Here is a 21,221-nt window from a genome sequence, read left to right as displayed (position 1 = left end):
GGTTAAAGAAAGTCTGCAATTGATTCCATTAAGATACATTAAACATCATCACTAAATGTCTGTTCTTCTATCTAAACAAGAAATGGTTGATGATACTCCTTCCACAAAACACAATATAAAATCTGGATATAAAAGCAAGTGTTAGTGCAATATTTAGACCAAGACTGGGGTCCACAGCAAGAACTTTATTTTTTTTTTTTAATTCTTTTTTAAGAGAGTTGAGACATTCTGAACTGAGTGAACATATACACGGTGGAGTCATGTAGCCCTTCTAAAGACACCTGAATAAGAACAGTTCACATCAACAACAATGGATTGGGAAGAATACTGTTGTATGCAAACAAAATAAAGCCTAAAACCTTACTCAGGCCTAAGGCATCTTTTCCTTTACTGAGGTAATAGAGAATGCAGCTGAGAGTTTAGAACAATATAACAGAGGGCATACATCATAGGCGAAATTTTATTGATTTCACTATCTGACAGTTTCCACCAGTCTTCTTAAGTCTTTGAATCCTGAGACACTCACAGACAGCAGAAATCTTATGAGAAGCCTTTCATATCACTTCCAGGATAGTTTGGACCCTAATGCTTTTCTTTTGGAGCTGAGGGTGATGACTGGCATAGAAATAGTGGAGGAAGTTGCCCAGAGCACATAGGAAGAAATTAACTGTGTTACCTGATACCACGTGAAAATTTATAAGACTGTATAACATTTAGTTCTCCAGTTATTAATCTTTGTCTTCTTTGTTTGATTAGACATTAAATGTTTAAGTAAAGGAGCTGTGAACCATGCAAGAGACTCTAGTTTTGGACCATTTTTATATTACTTTAATATGATTTACTTTCTGAGACAAGGATAGTGGCCTTCTAGTGCATTGGCATAAAGATGAACTCAAAACCACTGGTCATAACAAGCCTGTTGTTAAATAGCTGTGGTAGACACACTGAATTATTTTGAAGTAAATCAGCAGATCCAAACTGGACTTTTCAAATTCAAAACCCTAAAAATCCTTTGGGATCCATAAAAGCAACTATTGTTCATTCTAATGTTTAGTATATTTTATTTGTATACATATATTTTTAAGTCTGCTTCCTAATGAGTTAAAATAGAGATTAAGACTGTTTTAAGGTTAAATTATAAATTTTTAAAGATATTTAAAAGGAATCCAGGGTCTCTTCATTTAGCATTTGACAGTTTGTGTAGTTGTATATGGCTTCAACCTCAGACCGTGAACCCTCATTCTTCATATTCAACTCCTCCAGTGAATTTATCTCAGACTAGTCATGTGATTATTCATTTAAGTCCTATGTACCTAATGACAGATGGATTTTTATAATAATCACAGGCCAAGATAAATGCAATCATTTTGTCACATTTGGCTTTGCTGCCTAAAATAGTCTTTTCGTCTTCTTTGTGTCCCAGTCAAGGACTTTGAATGACCATTACCTCAGTGAAACCATGTGTTATGGCATAGCTAAGATTTGTACCCACACTAGTTCTTTTATTCAGTGAACAGTAACTGTTCAATTCCAGCACATCTAGGACAGGAATGGCTGATGAAGCAACAGAAGCGTCTGTACAAATGAGCAATATCACGATCACTGTTGCCATTGCACTTTTTTTGAATTCCACCTGCTCGTGTGAATTGGTATTACTGAATTGATGTTACTGATCTTATTCTGATTTAGGAAAAGATTGTGGCCTCCCCTGAGTAGACTTGCTAGTGCATGAGAAGCAAGATGTAAAAAATTCTACAGAATTTGCACGGTTCCAGGCACAACAGATAGTGACATTTGCTCTTCTTGAGTTAGAGAGGTTAAATGAATTTTCACGTGTGACAGCTTTAAGTAGCTTTGGTCACAGAAGAAGGCGTGAGAAACAGGTGTTTTTTTTTTTTAAAAAAAAAAAAAGAAAAAAGCAACTATGCTGAAGTGGGTGAAGGAGCAGAAAGAGGAGAAAAGTTTGAGACTTCAGAATGCAGTATAATATCAGATAAGCAACAGAGAATACTTTATATACAGAGATCAAAACATAAACTCTTTTCAGAGTTCTTTTCCCTCTACAGCATAGACTGAACAAGAAAATAATAATCTACAGATTAAGTAGATATAGAAATAGAAGTAGAAATAAAACATTTTTGGGACTTTTATCCCTCAGACAGAATGAATATCACGTGAGATAAAAATCGAACAAGTGACAGACAAGGCTTGCCTGTATATAAGTTAGGCACAAAGATACCCTTGATATTTCTACATATATGAGCCCTGAACTAGGAGATCTCTAAAGAAACACCAACATTGCATGTTAAAATGAGAAAAGAAAGACGAAGCGGTGGTAGAGTGCTTTTCAGAAAATTAGTGGTCTTGCTAAAAGTCTTATGAGAATTTTGACAGATGGTATTAAGTACCTCAGAGGAGTGATATCAAGATTAGCCTTTCCCCGCAGAGCTATTTGAAAAGAGATTCAAATCAATATATAGGTGATAAGTATTTGTTGTTATTACCTCTTGAATTCTGCAGGGGTTTTTGAGGAGGTAATTCATTGTGACGCATGAAAGAGTCCTGTGGGAACTCCTGGGTTAGAGTAGAATAAAACTAGCAAATGAAGTGTCAAGACTTTATACTACTGTTTATTTTATGAATTTAAAGTGCGCAATCCTTTCTTGTACCATTTCTTCAAATAACAGCACCAATTTGCTATATTTTAAAGAGACTTAGGAAGAGCAAAGCATTCAGAATAATTATAGGGCTTTGAAATATTGAATGTAATGTAAGGATTGACTGGTATGAAAACCAGAATTTTTCAAAATACAACATGTTTTGAACACTAGTGTAGTGCTAGGGATATAATTTCTGAGTCATAAATATCAAATTTCTTCATTGGCCTTCCAAAGCCTAAACCCTGTCATCACACATTTGTCAGTCTCCAACACTGAGTGAAAAAATTCTTACATCTGTAGCACTGAGTGTAGAAATAAGTCATCTTTGACTTCAGAGGCTATGTGCTCACATAAAATAGCTAGAGGCTTGTCTTGGGAGAAATATATCTCCTCCCTTCCTCTCTGTTCCTTGCAGGTCTGAGGTTTATACACGTGTTGAGAAGACAACTACATGGTGTCAAATAAAAAGCAGATGTGTCTTTACACTTTATTTTAAACAAAGCAATGTACTTAAAAGCGCTACTAGTGCATCATGCTTTATCAGATTATTAAGATTATGCATTGTTTTGTAGTCAGGATCATTTTCTTGGTGAAAATGTTTGGAACAACTAAGAAAAAGGAGGCCAAGCTTTGGCTAGGACGTCCAGATTCTATTATAGTACATAATAGATATAACCCCCTTTATTTCCTGGCCAATTATGAGAGAATGCAAAATTGGCCAGAAGGAAAAGACTGTAAAATGTGTTTGGTGAGGAAAAAATTATACTATTGCTATGGTTTTGGTCTTGTGTGTTTTGTTTTTTTCTTTTTTGTTTTGTTTTGTTTTGGTTTTTTTGTGTGTTGTTTTTGTTGGTGGTGAGTTTTTTGTTTGCTTTGTTTTGTGTTGTGTTTGCTTTGTTTTGTGCTTTTTGTTTGTTTGTTGGTGGGTCGGGTTGGTTTTCAGTTTGTTTTTTTTTTTATTTTTTTAGTTTCTTTTATTTGTGTTTTGTTTTGGTTTTGATTTTTGTTGGTTGGTTGGGTTTTTTTTCTCTTTTTTATAACAATCTATTTAGGACTAAAAATATGAGTTTCTACACAACAAATCAAGTCTGATTGGTTTTCCATGACACATATGATAAATACATTCCATATATAAATACAGAAGAGTACTCAGACATTTCTGATTCTTTGCATACAAGTAAAAAGAAATGAGAATGGACGAAAAAGCACTAGAACTAACAAGCTGACATTGAGGATCAAACATACTGTATTCAACCTCTAGGTTTACTTAACGTTCAGTCATGCTTTTCAAAGATCAGTAAGCAATATTGCGAGAGTAAATCTAGGTTTTCAGTTTAGAAACAGGGAGTTCAGGATCTAACCTAGCTTGAAATTGATACCAGTCACCTGAAGCTAAGAAAGATTAAATCATGATAATGTTCATATTTTATTTTTTAGTCCTAGTTTCACATGTAAAATCATAAATCTTGATAAGATAATTTTGTTTGCTTCCTAAAATGTACTTATACCTTTTTTCCCTTTCAATTTCACTTTTAATTCCCAAAGTCCTACTCAGATATCACTATTATTCAAAAGAAGAATTGCTCAAGATTTTGTATCATTTTTCTTAAATGTACACTGAAGTGATCTCTGAGGAAAAATATTTTCCTGATATATATTGTAACAAAATTCTTACTAATTGGAACAGTTTAACGGTTTTATTCAAAGGGAAGTCCATGTCAGAAAGCATGTGTGATACCCTGGAACAAAGTAATGTTGTCTAAGACTCTTTCTGGTAGGTATTCAAGACACCTTGTAAGGTGCATTTCAAACACTAAATGCATGTCAGCATAAATCCAGAAAATCACCACAGCTTATCAAAGCTACGAGTAACTCAAGATATATGCACAAGTCATAATATTGAACACCATGAACTCCTATTTTTGTTAAGTAATGTCTTAGAAAAGGTTCAAATGAAACAGCATTACGTGCAAGCTTCAGTATGCCTAATACATAGTTTATAATTCTAGCGATTTATAATAGTGTAGTATAAAGAGAATATGAAGGGTAATTATACTTTTGACATTTTGAAAAGATTACACTAAATATATCAATATGAAGAAAATTCTAATGCATTTGAAGAGGGTGAAAGAAAATGTACTATTCTTGTGATTCTTTTGTCATTTAATATTTGCTTAATAGCACTCGTCATATTCTAAGACTATTTTACAGTCTTTTCATACCATAGAGTGTCATCATCAAATAGATATAATATATCCAGTATTCCAAAGTACATTTGTTCTTAAATATTTGATCTTTAACTCATTTTTTTCAAAGTTAAATCTTCAAAGGCACTCTCAGAATTCAGTGTCCAAGCCATTTTGCAGGTGTCTCAAAATCCTATCTAGAGAAGAATAGCAGGACTTGAAAATTAATAGACTAGGTTTCAGTGCAACAGCATCTTAGGCTGAATCCAAACTGACGTGCAAAGTCAGTCAGGATGCTCAGACTCTCATTTCTCCACTTGTTTAAATCAGAATTGGGCAAGTATACTGTAGAGCTACATTTCTAAATTGTCTTTTCACTGTCAGGTCAAGAAGGACCTGAAGTTCTCACCTAAGCTTGGAAGTCTGGAGTACACTTAAATTCAGTAAATATAGGTAAATTCAGGGATTGACATCAACCTTGATTTCTTATCTATTAGTATTACAGAAAATGCAGATTTTTTTTTTTTTTTTTAAAAAAAAGGAAAAAAAATGCATTAAAAAAATATGAAAAAAAATTGTAAAATGGAGAAATGCAATTTTCATGATACCAGGCATATAATCCCATGATTTCTGCTTAAATTTCTACACTGGGAGTGGAAGCAAGACATGCAGTATAACTTCCTGATGGAGAGAAGTAGTTAACCTACTTGTGCTCCAGTCCAATTGCTCAAGCTCACAGTTCCATACAATTGAAATGCACAAATTATTTTTTTGAAGAAAATTGTTACAAATGTGGTTCAGAAAAGAAACAAACAAACAAGCAAACAAAGGTCTCTGTCCATCCCCCCCTAAAAAAAAAAAAAATAAATATATATATATATATATATATATAAGTGAGAAAAGCAGGAAAAAGTGTAAGAAGTAATAATGTCATTGGCATTGATTGGGCTACAGTTCATTGGTTACAATATTTCTCTGTGAAATTCATCTACCACAAACAAACCTTATATTCTCCCATAGTTTCATGAACAATTAGAACAATTTCCCTATGTAACTGCCAAACCTTTTATGTTTAAGTAGTAACTCACAGGGACATGTCATTATAACAACTTTTATTTGACTAAAATACCATCTTGAGGTCAGTCTACATTATGCCAAATATGTATGAACGTGTAACGATGAAACTGATACTCGTGTTCATTCCATGCTCATAGAAATCATATAATTGCAGTCCTGTTCCTGTAAATCTTGGAAACATTATACGGACAACTTTTCCATGCCTTTGCCAAGACAATTCAGTGACATTTCTTAGTGGAAAATATACCAATTCGGTGTTTAAATGAATGAAGAAAACAGAATCATGGACTTACAGTCTGTAATTTTCAGGACTCTCTTAACTTCTTCACTTCCTGATCCACAGCCATCTTCATCATCACAATCTCCACTGATTTGTTCATCCACACCTCCACCACTGCCTGTTTGTCGGAGTTCCCATTTATCATATTTAGGAAATGATTTACCCCGTAACAGCTGAAGACAAGATATGATATGCAAGTTAGTAGTACATATAGAAAACTTCAGTCAGTACCCAAAATTTCATACATGTATTGCTAGTAATTACCTGATTTAAAAAGAAAACTCCAGGATCTGCAGAATGAGAATTATGTTAGCAATTTTTTTGGATTTGGTTTGGTTTGGTTTGCTTGAGCTATTTTTGTGTAGATTTTTTTTAATTGCTGTTGTTTTGGTTTGCTTTGGGATTTTTGTTTGTTTGTTTCTGGTTGGGAGTTTTTTATTTGTTTTCAAAAAATTAATCCAAAACACACAAGCTACTACAGTTGGAGCAAGTGCTAGCCTGGAGAGAATTATTTCCCAAATCACATCCAGGCATTGTTCAGTGAGAACTAATAAGAGAGGCCTCCTTTTTGTTTATCTCTATAGACATGGCCAATAATGCCAGCATGGTCTACAAGACAGTAGGCAGAGATTTCAAAGTTTAACTCATTTCTCTGTTCTGTTGAGCAGAGCTGAGCAATCACCTGAATGAAATTTATTTATTTCATTTAGCAAATATACAAATGCTGTCGTCCAGCTTTTTATATGTTATATACATAGAAACTTCATAATCTCTAAAGAAACAGATTCTTACAAATGTTAAGAATTCTTATAACTTTACCTAGTCCAAAATATTACCTGGTGGAGGCTTGTGCATTGCATCTGCTTCAACCTAGCAAGATTTCTTTAAACTAGTCAAAGCTTTACTGGCTCAAATTCTCTAATTTACTAATCAGTTGCTTTTTTTTCTTCTAAAAGTAGCTACTAATTCGTCTGAAACAGACTCATTTTTTTTATACCTTCAAAAATTTTGTTGCTTTGTGGTTTAAGCAAGTTGCTGGGTTCATGTTTCCAGATAATATAGTTTATTAATGGAGTACGGAGCCACTTTCCAGACTACTTGATTTGTTAAGTGCTATACAGTACACAGCAAAAATATTTTAATCACTACTACAAAGTCATCACTCAGGAAAATCTCAGTAGCCTAATAAAAGCCACTTGCAACAAGCCCTGTGTAAGAATAGGAGAATGCCATTCACCACTGAATCAGCAGAACCAATATATGAAGCACTTTTGATTCAAAAGATTTATGAGAGAGTAATATGCTACCTGAAAGACAAAATATCTAGATAAAAGAAAAAAGTTCCTTTGTATAGCTGCCCTACTGTCTGCTCATTGTTTAGTCCATGCCATACTTCTGCCAACATAGTATTTATGGAAAGAAAACACAGCCAGTTTAATGAAATATGCTCAGTTAAACAGGACACTTTTTTTTTTGGCCAAGTTCAAATTATGATACAGCTCCATATCCAGCTGTATGATAGGGCATTCTTTATCCCTGAGCTCTGTGGTATAAATGTGGGAATGAACCTCCAGCAAGACAGTTTTTCTAACAGAAGTTGCTGCCGAATTTTCCATAGTATAGAGTGTGTATATATATTTACACACATTTTTTCAGCCTGAGAACAAACATCCCCCTCTACACTCTGTATCTCTGTATCAGTCTTAAAAATGTATTGGGTCCATAAGGTCTCTATATTTTGCTGCTTCTCTAAATTTCAGCCCAGAGCAGTTATGTTCCCTTCCTTGTTTTTCCCCCTGCTTATGTCTAGAGATCCGAAAACCCAGACATTCTCACTACATTGGGCTCTAGAAGGGCTCTAGAAGGTAGGGGGGTCCAAGAGAGCTAGCTAATATTCAAGTGTCACTTCCTCCAAGCTTAAGAGGGATGCATCTCTATGAGGAAGAAATCAAGTAAAGGGAGTAAGAGGCCAGCATGGATGAGTAAGAAACTCCAGTCAAAATTCAGGTGGAAAAAGGATGTTTATGTAATGTGGAAAGAGGGACAGACCACCTGGGAGGAATACAAGGAGGCCATAGAGTATGCAGGGATGCAGTGACAAAGGCCAAGCTCCACTTGGAAGCAAATCTGGCCACGGATGTCAAGGGCAACAAGAAGGGCTTCTTCAAGTACATCAGCAGCAAAAGGAACATTAGGGAATGAAGAAGGTGCCCTGGTGACAGATGATACAGAGAAAGCAGAGTTACTGAATGCCTTTTTCACTTCCATCTTTACTGCTAAGACTAGCACTCAGGTATCCCAGACCCTAGAGATAGGAAAGTCTGGAATAAGGAAGACTTTCCCTTGGTTGAGGAAGATCAGGTTAAAGACTGTTTAGATAAGCTGGACATCCACAAATCCATGGGCCCTGATGGGATGCACCCATGAGTGCTGAGAGAGTTGGCAGATGTTAGTGCAAAGCCACTTTTCATCATCTTTGAAAGGTCTTGAAGAACAGGAGAGGTGTCTGAGGACTGTAGGAAAGTCAACGTCATTCCAGTCTTCAAAAGGGGTGAGAAGGATGACTCAGGAAACTACAGGCCAGTCAGCCTCACCTGCTTCCCTGGAAAGGTGATGGAACAGCTCATTCTGGACATCATCTCCAAGCATGTGGAGGAAAACAAGGTTATCAGGAGTAGTCAGCAGGGTTTACCAAAAGGAAATCATGTTTGACCAACCAGATAGCCTTCTATGATGGTATGACTGGATGGGTAGATGACAGAAGAGCAGTGAATGTCGTTTACCTTTATTTCAGCAAGGCTTTAGACACTGTCCCTCACAACATCCTCATAGGCAAGCTCAGAAAGTGCAGGTGGGATAAATGAATGGTGAGATGGATCGAGAACTGGCTGGATGGCAGAGCTCAGAGGGTTGCGATCAATGGTGTAAAGTCTGATTGGAGGCCTGTTGTTAGTCAGGTTCCCCAGGGGTCAGTACTACGTCCAGTTCTGTTCAACCTGTTCATCAATGACCTGGATGGAGAGACTGAGTGCACCCTCAGCAAGTTTGCCAACTGGGAGGAAGGGCTGATGCACCAGAAGGCTATGCTGCCATTCAGTGAGACCTGGACAGGCTAGAGGACTGGACAGAGGAGAACCTGATGAAATTCAACAAGAGCAAGTGTAGGGTCCTGCACCTGGGGAAGAATAAACCCAGGCATCAGTACAGGTTAGGGGCAGACCTTCTGGAAAGTAGCACTGCAGAGAAGGACTTGGGAGTTCAGGTTGAGGACAGGTTGACCATGAGTTAACAATGTGCCCTTGTGGACAAGAAGGTCAATGGTATCCTGGGGTGCATTAGGAAAAGTGTGACCAGTAGATCAAGAAAGATTGTCCTCCCGCTCTACTCTGCTCTGGTGAGGCTGCATTTGGAGTACTGCATCCAGTTCTGGGCTCCCCAGTTTAAGAAGGATACGGAATTACTGGAGGGAGTCCAGCGATGGGCTACAAAGATGAGTAGGGGCCTAGAGCACCTTTCTTATGAGGAGACACTGCGAGAGCTGGTGGGTGTCAAAAGGATGGGATCAGACTCCTTTCAGTAGTACCCAACAACAGGAGAAGGGGCAATGGACATAGACTGAAGCATAGGAGGTTCCATCTGCATGTGAGGAAAAACTTATTTACTTTGAGGTTGACAGAGCACTGGAACAGGCTGCCCAGAGAGGTTGTGGAGTCTCCTTCTCTGGAGACATTCAAGACCCACCTGGACACATTCCTGTACAATTTACTCTAGGTGTACCTGCTTTAGCAGGTGGGTTCAACTAGATGATCTTCAGAGGTCCCTTCCAACCCTAACCATTCTGTGATTCTGTAATTGTTTCAAATGTAGGTTCAAGGTTGAAAAAGTGTTTAACTTTTCCCAAACTTTTCACTGTACTTGAAAGAGTAGAGAATTAGGAATGAACTGGTTCCTTCGTAATTTGGATTTTGTTATTCTCTTCAGGCTCCTTAATTGTACAAGAACTATTGTCTCCATATTAGTTCATAAATCTCAGTGCTTTTTATCTACTACGCATGCCTTAGATCTAATATAAATTCATTACTACATTTATACATTCCATGTACTTTACCAAAGGTAACTTGATTTACATTAGAAATACAGTTAAAGGGTATTTAAAATTATAATTCTGTTGTGCTGCAATTTTTTATAAAGCTATTATTTAAGAGAAATAAAGAACCACACTTCTGACTAGACAATTTTGTTGTATACACTTATTGGGTCTTCCAGCAGAATAAGGAGGATTACTAGGTGTATAACATGTGACCCAAAAAGCTAGTACAATAAATGTTCTTCCCTTTTTATCACAGGTTAAAACAATCTCTTTTTCTTTTAGGTGTCCAAAAAGACTTTCTAATCTATCAAATTTCTGTCATTAAAGAAAAAAATAAGTCTTAATTGTGCATCGTCTTTCAGTTTCAATGAAAATGGCAGCAAACAGTATTGGCAATAATGTTGGTTTGACTGAGATTGCAGTAGACATGCCAATATGCCAGGCTAGATTTGCTGGATCTTTTCCTTAATTTCAGTGAAAATTTGTTGAGCTAAATTTTTTATATGAAAAACATGCCCTCTGATGGGGGATTTTATTTTCACAGAAAGTTTGTGTTTTCTTACAGCTACTGTGATACATGTGCACAGCTGAATGATTCACGTGTAAGAAAGGTTCTTTGGAGTCTCCAACTTCACACCTTGACTATGTAGCTTTGGGAAGCTGGGCCTCCAGCTCAGATCTTTCACTGCCCAATTGCTTAAAAGCCCTTTGGGATTTTCACTGATGGCTTAGTGGAACACTGTCAAAAGTAGCAATTTTGAAAAAGGTTATAATACCAAAAAGAACCATTAATATATTTTGTGCAATTTCACCTTTTAAAACATGACAGAACTAACATTGTTGTATTAAAGTAGTTACAGACTTGTGTAAATATATGACTTGGTATTATGTAACGTTTCAGTAAGAAAAAAAAGCTGCTTACAGCAGCTACAGAGGCATCTATAAGGGTGTTTGAAGCTTCCTGACAAATCTCAGGGTGTAAGCATAATTAGGGAAATTATAACTAAGAATGTATGGTTGACCTACAGTCTTACAGGGTCTGGTAATTTTTCAAGATTATTTAAGGTTTTTATCAATGACCCGGAAAGCAGTATTAAACACAAAACATTAATGATAAACCTTTCACTGCTACAAGAACTGGAGAACTACTAAATAACAAAGAGAAGGGACAAACTGTCTAGGAAAATACCTCATCTGGTAAGCCAGGCAACTGAATGAATTTTTAAACACATAGTATAATAAAATACAGACAAATGCAAATTCGCAACCCTAAATATTGTATTACATGCATAGTAGAAGACAAAATATACTATTCTGTAAAATAATTGTGGGTGTCCTGGATAGCCAGCAGACCATGAATTATCAAGAATAGCATTCTAGCCAAAGATTTTAATGGGATATCTTTGGGGACAGAAATAGGAATACTAAGTCATACTAGTGATGTTATATTACTCCTAAATCCAGTTCTTGTTTCTTCAGTTCAGAAAGGACGGCACAGAAATGAGTTCTATTACAGTCATTAAAAAGGAAAGAAATACTTTCATTTTTAACCAAAGAGCTCATTCTTTAGTACACTAGAAAAAAACAAAAACAAAAACATAAACAAAAAAACCCTCAAGAATTTATTTAACCAGCCTTGTAAATGCCTACATGGCAAATACAAATTCGACAGACTTGTGTAGCAGGTCAAAGCATATGAAAATAGCTAATGAATGAAAACATTTTATTTACACATTCAAAGCAAATAAAACAAAACTACATTATCAAAATTATTTTTAATGAGGGTTTATAATAATAAATAGATAGACAGATAGACAGACAGATAGAGATAGATAGATAGATAGATAGATAGATAGATAGATAGATAGATAGAGATAGATAATCTGCATCAAATATGTTTTGGTCTTAAAGCATGAATTAATTCAGAGGTTCAAGGACAGGGTATACAGGAGGTTAGGCAAAATAGCCAAAATGGTTCCTTCTAGCTCTCAAAAAATCTATGAATTCATATAGGTAGATCTGTTTTAGATGAGAAGATTTTTTTACATTCCTGTGCTTGGAGGAAGTTACAAGCGATTTCATCTGTCGTGAATGATGAACACTGAAAGGCATGGGAACTTATGTTTACACTATTGAAACTGATGTGATATTGGTTCTCTTTCAACAAAAATCTAGCATCCTATTATCTTACATACCTTCTGGGGAAACATTGATTTTATATGAATTTTATTTTATTCTTTTTCAATAAAAATATCTTCATGGTACTATGTTGCAGTCAATGTGAAACCAACCTCAGTCATTATATTTCCTCTCTTTCGTTTAAGTGCGTATCACAAGTACTTGTGGAGGGAATCCCAAAGGAGGCCAGCTGTGAATCCAATTTACCTAATCAAATCAAACCTAGAGACTATTTTGAACTCTTCCAAATGAGAGGAATAAACTATGCTAAAGTTTATTCCTCTGCTTAGCATTATATATCTGAATACTTAAAAATACAGTATTTTTCTTTAGTGATCTCATTTAAAAGCTACTCATGTCTCTACAGGCCAGAATGTCCTGCAGGTTTGTGTTTCCAATAATGCAAAAGAACCTTAACAAATTATGTGTATTCCTATTCCAAATTAGAAGTTCAGCTTATACTGGAGACTACTGCTATTTAGATAAATAGTATTACAACTCTGTTAGTCCCTCGTGATAGTGCCCTGTAGTTTGTTTTTGTGGTTTTTTTTGTTGTTGTTGTTTTGTTGTTTTGGGTTTTTTTGTGTTTTTTTTTCTTTTTTTAATTAAAAGATGTAGTTTTGTGTGAAGTGCAAGAGCCCTTTTTAACTTTTTGCTTTTTCAGTAAGGTTTTCAAAGCGAAAATGAGATTTCTAACCAGCTATAGCTTTTACATCCCTGAGACAATGCAAAGAGTACATGAAATGCACATACTGCTGTGCCCAACCCATTGCTTTCTGCCCAAAATCCAGGGCTAAAAATCTGAGTTTCAAGCCTGCAAACTCATTCCACTCCATAAAATCACCAGCCAAACAACGATCTGAAATTCTGATGGAAGGAATACAACATTTCTGTCCAGTCTCAGCCAACTGATCTGAACACAGAAAGAAGCAGACATTGATTCTGCTCACCGAGCACAAGCAAGAATCAGGAAGGTGACTGGGAGCCAGCACTGCACCACACAGCTCCAACACCCTTTGTGCTTTCTCGATATACATTTACTACCCCAGGATCAAAGCAGTTGCTGCTTGAATATTAGAAACAGGAATTACCCATCTTATTATTATAGTAATACTTCAAAATTTCTTCTTGGTAGTTATTTGTGTAGTGCTAAAGACCATTTAGTAGGCAAACAAAGTTTTCAGAGAAAGCTAACTACTGAAATAGGTAGCAATGATTAATAATTTTCACTGAAGGTGCGGTTCAACAAAGGCAGGTTGTGGGTCCAACCACAAGCATACATTTTCAATTTTGTTCCATCATTAGCATGCTTTATGGCCACCACAAATTTGAACTGACCCAATAAGCACTCTCCACAAAAATGCTTGACCCCAGTTTGAACCTTTAGCATAGACTAGGGACTGTTCTGGACAGGCAGCTTGGATATGGTTGATCTGCTCTGGCAAGTAGAACACTTATAGTCTTTGACCAATTTTATTAATACAACAGATACAACTTTTTTGGATCTCTCCAGTACTTAATAAAAGAGAACCGGGGAATGAGCTAGAGCAATAGATACTGAATGTTGACATAGTCCCTGCTCATTGTAGAGGTGGTTGGACTAGATGACCTTTGAAAGTCCCTTCCAACACAAACTATTTTATGATTCTATGATTTCTCAGTCTTCATAACTTACATCTGTTTTGGATTATTCCAACCAGTTCCCACTAAGGTAAATCTCTTATTAAAGAGATTAATAGTAAGCACTGGGAACATGAAGCAGTGTGTGCTCTCATCGATGATCCTTTTCTTATTTAGCAGTATAGATACAGCTACTAAATCTAACTGTGCCTCAACAAATATAATTTTCCTAATTTGTTATATGATTAAAGACAAAGTATTCTCTGCTGTAAAAATCTTGAGTGCATTTTACAGCTAAAACCCCTCAACTGAGGTTCTCACATGAGTTCTCTCATGAGCTATTACTTTTCTTTCCACTGTTTCCAAGTGAATAAGGAAGTAAAAGCTTGGTGCCTTGGTGCATTCCCTGCTAGCAGAATTATGCAAACTATCAACTGCATTTGTTTAAAAAATATTCAGTTTTTTTTTCACCTCAAAAAAAGGCCTTAAAAAATGACTTGCTAACATCTCAACATAGGTTTAAATCATCCTCAGAAAATTAGATAAATGAGTCAGGCATTTCTAAGATAACAAATGAGAGCAAAATTAAACCCCAGGAAAATAGCTTGTACTCTTCTTTCTGTCAAGGTAGTTGAAATAACAGAACAATGTCATATTATATATGATTAATGGTTAGAGATTAATGTTCCCCCACCCATTTCAACTATCCATGAAGACAGTATAGATACAAGCAGAAATAGTTGATAACATTATATTAATACTTCAAAATTTCTTCTTGGTAGTTATTTGTGTAGTGCTCAAGACCATTTAGTAGGCAAACAAAATTTTCAGAGAAAGCTAACTACTGAAATAGGTAGCAATGACTAATAAAGTTACAGCTGCAGTGAATTAAATATCATGACGGATAATGAAAATTGCAGACAGACTATTTCAGAGTCTGATTTCTCCTTATGCTTCACAGATCTGCAGGTGAAAGGACATGATATTGAGCCAGTTAAAAGAAGAATTTTAAAAATATCAACACCTTCTGGAATGCTTTTCACTTTAGAAGAATAACACATTACTTGACACTTACTTTGGAGAGTCAGTCAGAAGATGTTACAGAAGAAGCTGTATTACAATGATCAGTGGTGCCATCATGAGTAAAATTATTACCAGATTATTAGAGCTACACTTTATTCCCTATTGCTACTCTATTGTGAGTGGATAAATTGGTGATTTATCCAGAGAACTGATTTTCTTGAATGTAATTCAGTGGATGGACAGTGAAGAGAACTCACCAGCAGTGCTGATTCACGCTGCTTTCTCGTATCCACTGGCAGCACGATAAAGCTACATTCTTTTTCCCCTTAATAACATTTCCAGTCCTCATGCGAGTGGGCTCTGGAGTGAGGCAGATCGATAGCTGCTGTGTAAAATCCATGAAGGCTAAGTTGACAGCAGGGCTAATATTGCATTTAAGGAGATGTTTTAATGATGATAACCTTGCCTGTAACTATTTCTGCTATATAATTCAACCCCAAATTTAGGGATCAAAAGGAAGAGCTTCTTGATAGTTGGATAGAATTCATGTCAATGAATTACAGGTGTTTACATACAATCTATTTGTCCTGACATCTTCTGGTCAGCAGAGAGAAACAGGAATATTTAAGGCCCCTCCTCTGAACACATTTTAGGTTTATCTATAGGATGAGGTGGGCTGCATCATACAACCACCATTTTTTCTCGATTGGCAAGAAAGATCAGATCAGATGTGAGTAGATACACAGCTGCACGAATCCTACAATGTAACAGTGTTGAGAAGGGGTGCAGAGCAATTAAGGCATCTCGTAAAGGATGCAATTTAGCTCTAAAGTTATGCAAAAAGCTACACACAGCTGATTCAGTTGGAAACCAGCTGTGGTCTTTTGACCTGGGGAGTCAAAGACATCCCAGCCTGCTGCTAAGATTCAATTTTTTTGCTCCTCACTCTAAAAACTCCATGAAAGGCCTGTGAGCTGACTAATCTTTCAGTGAGACTTTCCTTATTGTAGCACACAGCACAGAATGTTGCCTTAAAGCAAAAAATCCTGAAGCTTCTATTTTATCTGTATTGTTATTTGGTTGTATGAAAAATGAACAAATAATTGAATTATTCAATTTCCCTCAGATAAAAAAACTGACTGGATTTTGTTCAGCTTGAGGCATTTAGACTTTAATTTAGGTTATTGACTAACATTGAAAAGTCCTTTTTAATTGTTCCATGCAGCTTGAGAAATAAATTATTTTCTATCTATTTTGACATGATAATTGAGCTTCACATGCACCATTTTATAAACTGAATAAGCACCTGTGACAAAATAAAAGTATGTTTCATTCAGCTGAGGTGCTGTGTGTGTGTTCAACAAACAGTAATTATGATCAACTACAAAAGCATACCACCAGTCCTTATCTGTGACGTTGTCTGGCTCAATCTTACAAGAAGAGTTTGCCACAAAACACATCCAGAGTCTCCTGCATTATTTATCAAGCTTTTCTTAAGGTCCTATAGATCTTATTTTCATTTGCAGCATATATCCTTCAGAAATAAAGCTAGTACAAGCTCACTTAAGCCTTACACTGAAAGTTTTCAAGTTGCTGAGATTGTGTGCTGGCACTCTTCAGAAAGCAAGTGAATTCTCAATGAGATTAAAACAAGTTCTTCCTATCACAGAATTTACTCCTCATCCCTGTTTTTGAGTTGTCATTTATTTTCATGACTTCTATGTAAGTACATTCCTCTGGTTGTACTCACTGTGTAGTAAGGTTGCTTTGCATAAACTGAGATTTATCACTTATGAATGGCTCTATTTTTAAATCCTCTTTGGATCCAAACTATTCTTAAAATAGTTGTTATTGTCCAGTCTTCTCAGAATGTATCATTCCTGCTTTTCAAAATCTTCAGAAGAATTAAGGTATCCTTGCAGTATGGAAGTGGTGGAGGAGGGGATACTTAAATTAGTTGAGAATAGCTTTCTGGGGCATAAAGAAGTGAACCATTTACAATCAGAGCCTTCTCATAAAGGTTTGATAGAACTATTCTTTAGATCCCATTGGGACTTCGTATGTGTGATAAGATTATAACTTCTCTCAAAAAAGCTAGCTTCATGTTCAAGTAGCTGCCTATGCTATTTCTCTGTGACATTACTTATTCAGATGCAATCAAATACCATGCAGAATATTATCAAATAGAAGAAGCCTTTTTAGAAATTCCTGAGAAAGCCTGGCTCATCCATTTTGCAGCTGTAATGTGTGCGCAATAGTCTAATTATAGCAATCCTAATCTATGCAGACTATGTTATTAAATGTGACATATACTTTAATTGTTGACAGATGGCTTTGAACCCTGTATAAATATTTATAAAGTTACATGTACTCTTATAGCTGGCACACACAAAAATTCCAGGTATATTTGTCTGGATCATTTTATATGCACATGCAAACTCAGTTTATCAGAACTATTTTATTGTTTGGGTTTTCTGGAGACTTAAAAGGACAGTTTCCTTTTTAAAGTGAAATGAATAGTGCATAGATTAGATAGTTTTGATTACTTTGAAAATCAGAGTACTTTTTCAGCAGAACATTGTGTTAGCCCATGTGCTCATAGTTATTAAATATTGCCACTGTGCTGTATATTTATAATCATCCATCTTCACTGATCACCTACCTATCATACCAATAGAGACCTTCAAATTCACAAGTGCAGAAAAACAAGATCGAGCAATGCAATTCTTTTACATGTGAACCTAGTGCACATATTCATATTTTTTAGAACTTAGAAATCCATGTTTAAATCACATATAATGAAAAATGTGTTTATTAAAAAGCAAGCAAACAAACAAATAAACCACAACACGGCAACATTTACAAAAAGTACCCTATAGAAACTGGACTCAATTACCTGATCATTTTAAAGATGCCCCAGGGTAGCCTTAAACTAACAAATAAGTTATTATAAAGCCTGAGGGGTCACACAAGTCAGTAAAACTGCTAATCTATCTTTTCAGTTGTTAGGGTGAGAGTCAGTTCATGTTGCTTTAGTAATGTAAACATAGGCATGTGTCTCTGCAAAAAGATGATCAAGTCTAGTGAGTAATCCACCTCCACCTAAAGTTAACTAAAAGACGTTTATTGAAGTTAAAAGTCAGATTTCCTGCTCTATTCTCAGTTTTGAAAAAAATAAACAAGCATCTGTGCATGAACGAGGTTTCATTTCTTTTCAGTGTAGGATTTGTCTACTCTGCAGATTAGTTAAGTGGTACTTTCAGAGTCACTAAACCTTTCTAGTCAATGGAAAAAAACAAATGTCTTCAGAAGAGTGACATCATCCTAAAATAAACCATGCAAGAATGCATGGACACAGACATTACTGATTTTGGAAGGGTATCAGCTGGCACTACATATTCCAAAGATGGTTGATTTTTTTTCCCTGAATTCTTGCACTAAAATCTCATTCTGGTAAAAATTACTCTCTTTGAAAAATGAAGGGGGGGAGGGTGGGGGGCAGGGGTGACCATTTAAAAGAACAAAGTGAAAATGAGGAAACTTAGCATTTAACTGGAAAAACTGTAACCATGAAATGATAGAACACTAAGTTCTTTCCAGAGGGTATCATCATTTCTTCCTTGAAACTCTGGTGAAGAGATCAATCACAAAAGAAGGAAAGAAAGTAAATGTCAGCCATGCAATGGCAGTCTTCTTACTGTCTCAAAGAGAGAGAAAAACTATTTTAAAATATATAACTGAGAGGAAATCTAAAATAATTTGGTTTATTAATTTTCCTTACAATTAATATAGATTTTTATGACAAGTTTTACGCATTTCTGTAGCACAGCAACAGTAAGCATTGAATTGTTTCCTCATATCAGAAATATTTCACACAAAGCATGCCAACAACTAAACATCAGAAATAAATGAGTCAGCATTCTAAAGCTTTTATGAAACATAAAAAATCTTGCATTCCTTTGAGATAAGACATGTTTATTGTATTATTATTATTTCTCACACAGAGCATCCAATTGGGAAAATACTAAAAACTCCTATTCAACACAGTTATATGTTTCATTTTATAGGAATATATGAATTTCTAACATTAAAGACTTTAATATAAAATTAAGAAATCTTTGTTAAACCCCAGAAGAAATATCATAAGACTTGTTGTAAAGCATTTTGGGTGGTTTTCAATTTATCATAAACCAATTACATATGTGCATATCCTAGCTCCTCTGGGGATAATACATGACAGATGGAGTTTGAATTTTGTTTCAAATGCTAGTACAATTTATACATTGATAAAGAATTCATTATTGCAATGCATTCATTTCTGCATGGTTCTGTAATGTAAATTTATGCAGAAATTAAAATTTTTAAGAGATCAAGTGTTAATGCAGAAAAATGCAGAATGCCTGTGATAAAATATGAGTAAACATATATAAAAATAATAAGTCTGAGGTTTAGCTTCTAGAATTCAGTCTTCCCATTTCTATTTATACCTTTTAAAATTTAACATTTGGTAAATTATAATCTTAAAAGATCTTCAAGACAGGAGTTTTACATACAATCATTTCAATAACAAACCACTTAGGTACACATAGTACAGATGTTAGTAAAATACAGTTACATTTATAAACTAATACTAACAGATTTCTGTTACAGAAAGTATACAGTAGTATAGCTCCAGGGTGGAGCTATACTACTCTATAAATTGCAAAGAAAATAAAGCAGTTCTAAGGCAAGCTGGTATTGTATATTGCAACACGGGGTACTACCAGTAGTTGTGCTCCAGCTTGCGAGGAAAGTAATCCTCATAATGTCCCCAAGAGGCAAAGACTGTTGGTACAAGCATAGCACTAGGAAATAAGATGTGGCTCAGAAATCAATAATTTACCTGTCCACACTTCTTTAAAATTCTGTCAATAGAATAATGGATATCACTCATTTTCTTTCATACAATATCTTAATTATTAGGGTTTTAGAGATTCAGACTGAAGCCCTTTCCTTGTCCGCAGTGATTCATACTCACATTTTCTTCTATTGTCCTACCTCTTATGTTATGGTCTATTTTAATTAAGAAAAGGGAAGGTGTGTTCCCAAGCTATTCTTACAAAAATGCATCAGTGAAGAATGAATTCTTAATATTTGATGGGCCTAAAGAGTTGAAGAGAAATCACAGATTTGTAACCTCATAGTTAAAGATCTGAAAGTTATACTCACTGAAGGATACATAAAGTTCTTCCTTCTTAAAGATCTTGTAGCTTTGACATAGAGGGACTGTCACTGGGAGAAGATGAACTAGGATCTCCCACCTTGCAGGATAGCACTTAAATCATCAAACTGTTATTTCAGGGGGATAAAAGGGAAATAGCAGCATCTTCTTCTCTCAGGTTGGTGTTAAAATGTGATTAAATGTTCATCTCCACCTGTACAAAGGAGCACACAGACACCATGGCTGGAGGGGAACCCAAATAAGCCAGTTAGAGACAAGCCGCTGCCTCAGCCCTCTTATAAAAGTCTCAGCCCCAGGGCCTGGGGGACACTTGTCACCCTGACTCCGTGTGGGCAGATCTCCATGTGTCACTTCACAGACTGAAGGGGTTCCTTCCTAGGGGATGTGGGACACATTATGGGATGCAGGGAAGAGCATTTTGGTGTCATAGAAGACTTAATACGAGATGCCGTGAGGAAAGAACTAAAGATAGGGAAAGGGAGACATCAAGGGTGTCTGGGGAGGAACAATGGATAAAGGGAGGAAAAGGGACAGTCATTTGTAAACAGGCCCTCACCTGTACACTTGTCTGGGCATGCCCTGCATGTGACCAGTACAGCCTGCCTAGTTGTTTCATTCAACTCCATCCCTAACTACTATTTAGGGTGAGAGGTTCTATAGTCCGTGTAGATGCATGTATGATGGTATGAGTGCCAGCTGCTGTTGTGGTGACCATTGGTCACACAGGTCCATGTGTCCATGATGCTAGCAACTGGAGCGACTGGCATTCATTGGTGTTGTGTGGGTCCATATGTCACTGTGTGATCACTGGACTGGACTAGTTCAAGAGTCACATAAGAGCTCTATAGCCAGGTATTGAAGCACACGTAAATCTGAGCTGCATACT

The 21,221-nt window shown here is 35.9% G+C and overlaps 1 protein-coding gene across 2 annotated transcripts in view; it reads right to left on the bottom strand.

Moving 5' to 3' along the window:
* Nucleotides 1–21,221, bottom strand: part of GPC5 (glypican 5) — a 663,584-nt gene that overhangs the window by 298,095 nt on the left and 344,268 nt on the right. For both annotated transcript variants that reach the window (XM_065056829.1, XM_065056837.1), the window contains exon 7: nt 6,217–6,376. In XM_065056829.1, coding sequence (XP_064912901.1) covers nt 6,217–6,376 — 160 coding nt within the window. The remainder of the gene's footprint in view (nt 1–6,216; nt 6,377–21,221) is intronic.

Source organism: Columba livia, chromosome 1, assembly GCF_036013475.1.
Source record: "Columba livia isolate bColLiv1 breed racing homer chromosome 1, bColLiv1.pat.W.v2, whole genome shotgun sequence".
Taxonomy (NCBI): domain Eukaryota; kingdom Metazoa; phylum Chordata; class Aves; order Columbiformes; family Columbidae; genus Columba; species Columba livia.
Note: the sequence above shows the minus strand (reverse complement) of the source record. Positions and strands in the feature narration are given on the sequence as shown.